We start from the raw sequence: 10978 nt of genomic DNA on the forward strand, positions 1-10978 counted from the left end.
GATACTACCCCACCAGCTTCCCTCTGCCCCAGCACCTCCTTCAGAATTGTACCTTTTAATGAAACGAAAACCATCTCCTCGCGATAACGAATCACTTTCGCTGCACGAAAACCCTGATTCCACTTGCTTTCCCGCTCCACCAGATGGCCTGTCAATGTTATTTATTCATGCAGGCATTTATTTAATAAGTAAAACATTGAACACAGGCCAAGGTGCCCGTCAGGGGCAAGCATCAGAACCATGCCAAACTTGCCCCCCCCCCACCCCCATCCCCGCTCAGAAAGGAAATAGGAAACATTCAATTAGTTGCTCCTGCTTCCACTTGCTTACCCGCTCCACCAGATTGCCTGTGAATTTATTTATTTATTTATTTAATAAAACATTGAACACAGGCCAAGGTGCCCATCAGGGGCAAGCATCAGAACCCACCCCACCCCCTCAGAAAGGAAATAGGAGACATGAAATTAGTTGTTCCTGCTTCCACTTGCTTGCCCGCTCCACCAGATTGCCTGTGAATTTTATCTATTTATTTATGTATTCATTTAATAAAACATTGAACACAGGCCAAGGTGCCCATCAGGGGCAAGCATCAGAACCCACCCCACCCCCTCAGAAAGGAAATAGGAAACATGAAATTAGTTGTTCCTGCTTCCACTTGCTTGCCCGCTCCACCAGATTGCCTGTGAATTTTATCTATTTATTTATGTATTTATTTAATAAAACATTGAACTCAGGCCAAGGTGCCCGTCAGGGGCAAGCATCAGAACCCACCCCACCCCCTCAGAAAGGAAATAGGAGACATGAAATTAGTTGCTCCTGCTTCCACTTACTTGCTTGCTCCACCGGATGGCCTGTGAGTTTTATTTACTTATTTATGGATTTATTTAATAAAACATTGAACACAGGCCAAGGTGCCCATTAGGGGCAAGCATCAGAACCCACCCCCGCCCCCTCAGAAAGGAAATAGGAGACATGAAATTAGTTGCTCCTGCTTCCACTTGCTTGCCCGCTCCACCAGATTGCCTGTGAATTTTATCTATTTATTTATGTATTCATTTAATAAAACATTGAACACAGGCCAAGGTGCCCGTCAGGGGCAAGCATCAGAACCCACCCCCGCCCCCTCAGAAAGGAAATAGGAGACATGAAATTAGTTGCTCCTGCTTCCACTTGCTTGCCCGCTCCACCAGATTGCCTGTGAATTTTATCTATTTATTTATGTATTCATTTAATAAAACATTGAACACAGGCCAAGGTGCCCATCAGGGGCAAGCATCAGAACCCACCCCCGCCCCCTCAGAAAGGAAATAGGAAACATGAAATTAGTTGCTCCTGCTTCCACTTGCTTGCCCGCTCCACCAGATTGCCTGTGAATTTTATCTATTTATTTATGTATTCATTTAATAAAACATTGAACACAGGCCAAGGTGCCCGTCAGGGGCAAGCATCAGAACCCACCCCCGCCCCCTCAGAAAGGAAATAGGAGACATGAAATTAGTTGCTCCTGCTTCCACTTGCTTGCCCGCTCCACCGGATGGCCTGTGAATTTTATTTACTTATTTATGGATTTATTTAATAAAACATTGAACACAGGCCAAGGTGCCCGTCAGGGGCAAGCATCATAACCATGCCAAACTTGCCCCCCCCCCCCCCCCCCCGCAATAGAAAGGAAATAGGAAACATGAAATTAGTTGCTATCAAAAATCTCTTTTAATGAAGCCTAGTACATCGCCTGGCGACACGCGCGTGCATGGACGCGGACGGGAATCCATGCAGAGAGCGAGCCTGGCTGATGGGGGGGGGGGGGGAAAGGGGGAAAGAGAGAGGTGATGGGAGGATCGTGGCACGAGTGAGAGAGAGAGAGAGGGAGAAAGAGAGGAGAGCTCAAGCCGCCTCCTCATCGTCCTCCTCCTCGAACTCGCCCTCCTCCTCCGCCGTGGCGTCCTGGTACTGCTGGTACTCGGAGACCAGATCGTTCATGTTGCTCTCGGCCTCTGTGAACTCCATCTCGTCCATGCCCTCGCCCGTGTACCAGTGGAGGAAGGCCTTGCGCCGGAACATGGCGGTGAACTGCTCGGAGATGCGCTTGAAGAGCTCCTGGATGGCGGTGCTGTTGCCGATGAAGGTGGCGGACATCTTGAGGCCCCGGGGCGGGATGTCGCAGACGGCCGTCTTGACGTTGTTGGGGATCCACTCCACGAAGTAGCTGCTGTTCTTGTTCTGCACGTTGAGCATCTGCTCGTCCACCTCCTTCATGGACATGCGGCCGCGAAAGATGGCGGCCACGGTGAGGTAGCGCCCGTGCCGCGGGTCGCAGGCCGCCATCATGTTCTTGGCGTCAAACATCTGCTGGGTCAGCTCGGGCACGGTGAGGGAGCTGTACTGCTGGCTGCCCCGGCTGGTCAGGGGGGCAAAGCCGGGCATGAAGAAGTGGAGACGGGGGAAGGGCACCATGTTGACCGCCAGCTTGCGCAGGTCGGCGTTGAGCTGGCCGGGGAAGCGGAGGCAGGTGGTGACGCCGCTCATGGTGGCCGAGACCAGGTGGTTGAGGTCGCCGTAGGTGGGGGTGGTCAGCTTGAGGGTGCGGAAGCAGATGTCGTAGAGGGCCTCGTTGTCGATGCAGAAGGTCTCGTCCGTGTTCTCCACCAGCTGGTGGACGGACAGGGTGGCGTTGTAGGGCTCCACCACCGTGTCGGACACCTTGGGCGAGGGCACTACGCTGAAGGTGTTCATGATCCGGTCCGGGTACTCCTCGCGGATCTTGCTGATCATCAGGGTGCCCATGCCCGAGCCCGTGCCCCCGCCCAGCGAGTGGGTGAGCTGGAAACCCTGCAGACAGTCACAGCTCTCGGCCTCCTTCCTCACCACGTCCAGCACCGAGTCGACCAGCTCAGCCCCCTCCGTGTAGTGGCCCTTTGCCCAATTATTTCCAGCACCACTCTGACCTGTGTGTGGGGGGGGGGGGGCGGAAAAGGGAAATTGTAAGACATAGGAGCAAAATTAGGCCACTCGGCCCATCGCTCGCCATTCCCCACATAAGAACAAAGAAAGGTACAGCACAGGAACAGGCCCTTCGGCCCTCCAAGCCCGTGCCGACCATGCTGCCCGTCTGAACTACAATCTTCTTCACTTCCTGGGGTCCGTATCCCTCTATTCCCATCCTATTCATGTATTTGTCAAGATGCCCCTTAAACGTCACTATCGTCCCGGCTTCCACCACCTCCTCCGGCAGCGAGTTCCAGGCACCCACTACCCTCTGTGGAAAAATCTTGCCTCGTACATCACCTCTAAACCTTGCCCCTCGCACCTTAAACCTATGCCCCCCTAGTAATTGACCCCTCTACCCTTCTGAAAAAGACTCTGACGATCCACTCTGTATACGCCCCTCATAATTTTGTAGACCTCTATCAGGTCGCCCCTCAACCTCCGTCGTTCCAGTGAGAACAAACCGAGTTTATTCAACCTCTCCTCATAGCTAATGCCCTCCATACCAGGCAACATCCTGGTCAATCTCGTCTGCACCCTCTCTAAAGCCTCCACATCCTTCTGGTAGTGTGGCGACCCAGAATTGAACACTATACTCCCAAGTGTGGCCTAACTAAGGTTCTATACAGCTGCAACATGACTTGCCAATTCTTATACTCAATGCCCCGGCCAATGAAGGCAAGCATGCCGTCTGCCTTCTTGACCACCTTCTCCACCGGTAGGCCTCCTCCTGCTCCTATCTTCAATGTACCGATGTAACCTCTGACCCCCTTATTAATCAAGAACCTATCGATCTCTGCCTTAAAGACTCTCAGTGATTTGGCCTCCACAGCCTTCTGCGGCAAAGAGTTCCACAGATTCACCCCCCTCTGGCTGAAGAAATTCCTCCTCATCTCTGTTTCAAAGGATCGTCCCTTCAGTCTGAGATGGTGAATCCTCTGCTTCTAGTTTTTCCTACAAGTGGAAACATCCTCTCCGTGTCCACTCTATCCCAGGCCTCGCTGTATCCTGTACGTTTCAATCAGATCCCCCCTCATCCTTCTAAACTCCAACGAGTACAGTCCTCGACCGTTCCTCGTACGACAAGCTCTTCATTCCAGGGATCGTTCTTGTGAACCTCCCTCTGGACCCTTTCCAAGGCCCCAGCACATCCTTCCTTAGATACGGGGCCCCAAACTGCTCACAATGCTCCAAATGGGGTCTGACCAGAGCCTCAGAAGTACATCCCTGCTCTTGTATTCCAGCCCTCTCGACATGAACGCTAACATTGCATTTGCCTTCCTAACTGCCGACTGAACCTGCACGTTAACCTTCAGAGAATCGTGAACAAGGACTCCCAAGTCCCTTTGTGCTTCTGATTTCCGAAGCATTTCCCCATTTAGAAAATAGTCTGTGCCTAAATTCCTCCTTCCAAACCTCTCACTTTTCCACGTTGTATTGACTGCAAGAGACTCATCGATCACAAAGCTGAAAGGTGGGTGGTTATTGAACCCCACACGACAACGCTATTCGGCCCATCAAGTCTGTACTGATCCTCTGAAACACCAGCCTGCTTACCCGCAACACCACCCCCCCCCCCCCCCCCCCCCCCCCCCCCACACCACCCACCCAGTCCCGTCTCGTCAACCCACCCAAACATACACATCTCTGGACGACAAGGGGTCATTTGGCGTGACTTTAGAGGATTGTAAAGAGATAGGGAGGGATTTGAACAGGAGGATGAGAATTGTCGGGGCTGGAGGAGGTTACAGAGATAGGGAGGGAGGGATTTGAACAGGAGGATGGGAATTGTAGGGGCTGGAGGAGGTTACAGAGATAGGGAGGGAGGAGGGAGGGATTTGAACAGGAGGATGAGAATTGTAGGGGCTGGAGGAGGTTACAGAGATAGTGAGGGAGGGAGGGATTTGAACAGGAGGATGAGGATTGTAGGGGCTGGAGGAGGTTACAGAGATAGGGAGGGAGGGATTTGAACAGGAGGATGAGAATTGTAGGGGTTGGAGGAGGTTACAGAGATAGGGAGGGAGGGATTTGAACAGGGGGATGAGAATTGTAGGGGCTGGAGGAGGTTACAGAGATAGGGAGGGAGGGATTTGAACAGGAGGATGAGAATTGTAGGGGATGGAGGAGGTTACAGAGATAGGGAGGGAGGGAGGGATTTGAACAGCAGGATTAGAATTGTAGGGGCTGCAGGAGGTTACAGAGATAGGCAGGGAGGGAGGGATTTGAACAGGAGGATGATAATTGTAGGGGCTGGAGGAGGTTACAGAGATGGGGAGGGAGGGAGGGATTTGAACAGGAGGAAGAGAATTGTAGGGGCTGGAGGAGGTTACAGAGATAGGGAGGGAGGGAGGGATTTGAACAAGAGGATGAGAATTGTAGGGGTTGGTGGAGGTTACAGAGATAGGGAGGGAGGGGGAGAGAGGGAGGGATTTGAACAGGAGGATGAGAATTGTAGGGGCTGGAGGAGGTTACAGAGATAGGGAGGGAGGGATTTGAACAGGAGGATGAGAATTGTAGGGGCTGGAGGAGGTTACAGAGATAGGGAGGGAGGGAGGGATTTGAACAGGAGGATGAGAATTGTAGGGACTGGAGGAGGTTACAGAGATAGGGAGGGAGGGAGGGAGGGAGGGAGGGAGGGAGGGATTTGAAAAGGAGGATGGGAATTGTAGGGGCTGGAGGAGGTTACAGAGATAGGGAGGGAGGGATTTGAACAGGAGGATGAGAATTGTAGGGGCTGGAGGAGGTTACAGAGATAGGGAGGGAGGGATTTGAACAGGAGGATGAGAATTGTAGGGGCTGGAGGAGGTTACAGAGATAGGGAGGGAGGGATTTGAACAGGAGGATGGGAATTGTAGGGGCTGGAGGAGGTGACAGAGATAGGGAGGGAGGGAGGGAGGGATTTGAACAGGAGGATGAGAATTGTAGGGGATGGAGGAGGTGACAGAGATAGGGAGGGAGGGAGGGATTTGAACAGCAGGATTAGAATTGTAGGGGCTGGAGGAGGTTACAGAGATAGGGAGGGGGGCGAGGGAGGGATTTGAACATGAGGATGGGAATTGTAGGGGCTGGAGGAGGTTACAGAGATAGGGAGGGGGCGAGGGAGGGATTTGAACAGGAGGATGAGAATTGTCGGGTCTGGATGAGGTTACAGAGATGGGGAGGGAGGGAGGGATTTGAACAAGAGGATGGGAATTGTAGGGGCTGGAGGAGGTTTTACATTACATTACATAGATTTCCAGTGCAGAAGGAGGCTATTCGGCCCATCGAGTCTGTACCGGCTCTTGGAAAGAGCACCCTACCCAAGGTCAACACCTCCACCCTATCCCCATAACCCAGTAACCCCACCCAACACTAAGGGCAATTTTGGACATTAAGGGACAATGTAACACGGCCAATCCATCCTAACCTGCACATCTTTGGACTGTGGGAGGAAACCGGAGCACCCGGAGGAAACCCACGCAGACACGGGGAGGACGTGCAGACTCCGCACAGACAGTGACCCAAGCCGGAATCGAACCTGCGAACCTGGAGCTGTGAAGCGATTGTGCTATCCACTGTGCTACCCTGCTGCCCACAGAGCAGCACGAGATAGGGAGGGAGGGGGCAAGGAAGGGATTTGAACAGGATGGGAATTGTAGGGGCTGGAGGAGGTTGCAGAGATAGGGAGGGAGGGATTTGAACAGGAGGATGGGAATTGTAGGGGCTGGAGGAGGTTGCAGAGATAGGGAGGGAGGGATTTGAACAGGAGGATGAGAATTGTAGGGGCTGGAGGAGGTTAGAGATAGGGAGGGAGGGAGGGATTCGAACAGGAGGATTAGAATTGTAGGGGCTGGAGGAGGTTACAGAGATAGGGAGGGAGGGATTTGAACAGGAGGATGAGAATTGTAGGGGCTGGAGGAGGTTACAGAGATAGGGAGGGAGGGAGGGAGGGATTTGAACAGGAGGATGAGAATTGTAGGGGCTGGAGGAGATTACAGAGATAGGGAGGGAGGGAGGGATTTGAACAGGAGGATGAGAATTGTAGGGGATGGAGGAGGTGACAGAGATAGGGAGGGAGGGAGGGATTTGAACAGCAGGATTAGAATTGTAGGGGCTGGAGGAGGTTACAGAGATAGGGAGGGAGGGATTTGAACAAGAGGATGAGAATTATAGGGGCTGGAGGAGGTTGCAGGGATAAGGAGGGAGGGAGGGAAGGATTTGAACAGGAGGATGAGAATTGTAGGGGCTGGAGGAGGTTACAGAGGTACGGAGGGAGGGGGGATTTGAACAGGAGGATGGGAATTGTAGGGGCTGGAGGAGGTTACAGAGATAGGGAGGGAGGGATTTGAACAGGAGGATGAGAATTGTAGGGGCTGGAGGAGGTTACAGAGATAGGGAGGGAGGGATTTGAACAGGAGGATGAGAACTGTAGGGGCTGGAGGAGGTGACAGAGATAGGAAGGGAGGGAGGGATTTGAACAGGAGGATGGGAATTGTAGGGTCTGGAGTAGGTTACAGAGATAGGGAGGGAGGGAGGGAGGGATTTGAACAGGAGGATGAGAATTGTAGGGGCTGGAGGAGGTTACAGAGATAGGGAGGGAGGGAGGGATTTGAACAGGAGGATGAGAATTGTAGGGGCTGGAGGAGGTTACCGAGATAGGGAGGGATGTGAGTGGGAGTCTGTTCAGACACCCAGGATGAGGGGGCGAGTGACCAGCAGAGGTTCAGATGAACGGACTTTCCTGCACTGTGGAGAGCAGGGGAGTGGCCGGGTCTGGAGGGAACGGTGGTGAGGGCTTACACTGCCGAACAGCCAAAACTGGGGGACAGACGGACGGTTGCCGGCGACAGCGGAATGGAGATTGGGGCCTGGGGTATCATCTTGATGACGGCTGACTCCAGAGTTTGGGCAAGGTGTGAGGCACAGATTGTGTGCGCGAGTGTGTGCGCGAGGAACACAGATAGTGTACGTGCAAGAGGTACACAGATTGCGTGGGCGTGTTAGCGAGATGCACTGATTGTGTGCACGTTTGTGTGTACGAGGTACACGGATTGTGCGCGTGTGTGAGAGATATACAGATTGAGTGCATGCGTGACCACTGTTAATATATAACCAAAGTAGAGAAATCACAATCGTGTCGGACACATCAACACCAGATTGATACACAGATCAGAACGATATCCGGCCAGAGTGTTAGATCAGTCTAAACCCAATACTCCTCCCTCCCTATCTCTGTAACCTCCTCCAGCCCCTACAATTCCCATCCTCCTGTTCAAATCCCTCCCTCCCTATCTCTGTAACCTCCTCCAGCCCCTACAATTCTCATCCTCCTGTTCAAATCCCTCCCTCCCTCCTCCTATCTCTGTAACCTCCTCCAGCCCCTACAATTCTCATCCTCCTGTTCAAATCCCCCTCCCTCCCTATCTCTGTAACCTCCTCCAGCCCTAACAAATCTCATCCTCCTGTTCAAATCCCTCCCTCCCTCCCTATCTCTGTAACCTCCTCCAGCCCCTACAATTCTCATCCTCCTGTTCAAAATCCCTCCCTCCCCATCCCTATCTCTGACACCTCCCTAGGCCCCTACAATTCTCATCCTCCTGTTCAAATCCCTCCCTCCCTCCTATCTCTGTAACCTCCTCCAGCCCTACAATTCTCATCCTCCTGTTCAAAATCCCTCCCTCCCTCCCTATCTCTGTACCTCCTCCAGCCCCTACAATTCTCATCCTCCTGTTCAAATCCCTCCTCCCCTCCCTATCTCTGTAACCTCCTCCAGCCCCTACAATTCTCATCCTCCTGTTCAAATACCTCCCTCCCTATCTCTGTAACCTCCTCCAGCCCCTACAATTCTCATCCTCCTGTTCAAATCCCTCCTCGCCTCCCTCCCTATCTCTGTAACCTCCAGCCCCTACAATTCCCATCTTCCTGTTCAAATCCCTCATTCCCTATCTCTGTAACCTCCTCCATCCCCAACAATTCTCATCCTCCTGTTCAAAACCCTCCCTCCCTATCTCTGTAACCTACTCCAGCCCCTACAATTCCCATCCTCCTGTTCAAATCCCTCCCTCCCTCCCTATCTCTGTAACCTCCTCCAACCCCTACAATTCCCATCCTCCTGTCCAAATCCCTCTCTCCCTTCCTATCTCTGTAACCTCCTCCAGGCCCTACAATTCCCATCCTCCTGTTCAAATCCCTCCCTCCCTCCCTATCTCTGTAACCTACTCCAGCCCCTACAATTCCCATCCTCCTGTTCAAATCCCTCCCTCCCTCCCTATCTCTGTAACCTTCTCCAGCCCTGACAATTCTCATCCTCCTGTTCAAATCCCTCCCTCTCTCCCTATCTCTAACCTCATCCAGCCCCTACAATTCTCATCCGCCTGTTCAAATCCCTCCCTATCTCTGTAACCTCCTCCAGCCCCAACAATTCTCATCCTCCTGTTCAAATCCCTCCCTCACCCCCTCCCTCCCTATCTCTGTAACCTCCTCCAGCCCTACAATTCCCATCCTCCTGTTCAAATCCCTCCCTATCTGTTAACCTCCTCCAGCCCCTACAATTCTCATCCTCCTGTTCAAATCCCTCCTTCCCTCCCTCCCTATCTCTGTAACCTCCTCCAGCCCCTACAATTCCCATCCTCCTGTTCAAATCCCTCCCTCCCTATCTCAGTAACCTCCTCCAGCCCTACAATTTTCATCTCCTGTTCAAATCCCTCTCTCCCTATCTCCGTAACCTCCTCCAGCCCCTACAATTCTCATCCTCCTGTTCAAATCCCTCCCTCCCTCCCCCCCATCTCTCTAACCTCCTCCAGCCCCTACAATTCCATCCTCCTTTCAAATCCCTCCTCCTCCCTATCTCTGTAACCTCCTCCACCCCTACAATTCCCATCCTCCTGTTCAAATCCTCCCTCCCTATCTCTGTAACCTCCTCCAGCCCCTACAATTCCCATCCTCCTGTTCAAATCCCTCTCCCTCCCTATCTCTGTAACCTCCTCCAGCCCCTACAATTCCCATCCTCCTGTTCAAATCCCTCCTCCCTCCCTATCTCTGTAACCTCCTCCAGCCCCTACAATTCCCATCCTCCTATTCAAATCCTCCCTCCCTCCCTATCTCTGTAACCTCCTCCAGCCCCTACAATTCTCATCCTCCTGTTCAATCCCTCCTCCCTCCCCTATCTCTGTAACCTCCTCCAGCCCCTACAATTCTCATCCTCCTGTTCAAATCCCTCCCTCGCCTCCCTCCCTATCTCTGTAACCTCCTCCAGCCCCTACAATTCTCATCCTCCTGTTCAAATCCCTCCCTCCCTATCTCTGTAACCTCCTCCAACCCCTACAATTCCCATCCTCCTGTTCAAATCCCTCCCTTCCTATCTCTGTAACATCCTCCAGCCCCTACAATTCCCATCCTCCTGTTCAAAACCCTCCCTCACACCATCCCTATCTCTACAACCTCCAGCCGCCTACAATTCTCATCCTCCTGTTGAAATCCCTCCCTCCCTCCCTATCTCTGTAACCTCCTCCAGCCCCTACAATTCCCATCCTCCTGTTCAAATCCCTCCCTCCCTATCTCTGTAACCTACTCCAGCCCCAACAATTCTCATCCTCCTCTTCAAACACCTCCCTCGCCTCCCCCTCCCTCTCAATCTCTGCAACCTCAATTCTCAGCCTCCTGTTCAAATCCCTCCCTATGTTTACCTCCTCCAGCCCCAACAAATTCCATCCTTCAAACCCCTCCCTACATCTGTAATCTTCTCCAGCCCTGACAATTCTCATCCTCCTGTTCAAATCCCTCCCTCTCTCCCTATCTCTGTCACCTCCTCCAGCCCCTACAATTCTCATCCGCCTGTTCAAATCCCTCCCTATCTCTGTAACCTTCTCCAGCCCCAACAATTCTCATCCTCCTGTTCAAATCCCTCCCTCACCCCCTCCCTATCTCTGTAACCTCCTCCAGCCCCTACAATTCCCATCCTCCTGTTCAAATATCTCCATCGCCCCCCCCTCCCTCCCTATCTCTGTAACCTCCT

At 52.7% G+C, this 10978-nt stretch overlaps 1 protein-coding gene across 1 annotated transcript; it reads right to left on the reverse strand.

Moving 5' to 3' along the window:
• Window positions 1–1687: 1687 nt before the first annotated feature.
• Window positions 1688–2964, reverse strand: LOC119960793 (tubulin beta chain). Its single transcript, XM_038788400.1, has one exon. The coding sequence runs from the start codon at window positions 2782–2784 to the stop codon at window positions 1885–1887; it is 900 nt and encodes a 299-aa protein (XP_038644328.1). The 5' UTR covers window positions 2785–2964; the 3' UTR covers window positions 1688–1884.
• Window positions 2965–10978: the final 8014 nt, after the last annotated feature.

This window comes from Scyliorhinus canicula, unplaced genomic scaffold, assembly GCF_902713615.1.
Source record: "Scyliorhinus canicula unplaced genomic scaffold, sScyCan1.1, whole genome shotgun sequence".
In the NCBI taxonomy this organism is placed as follows: Eukaryota; Metazoa; Chordata; class Chondrichthyes; order Carcharhiniformes; family Scyliorhinidae; genus Scyliorhinus; species Scyliorhinus canicula.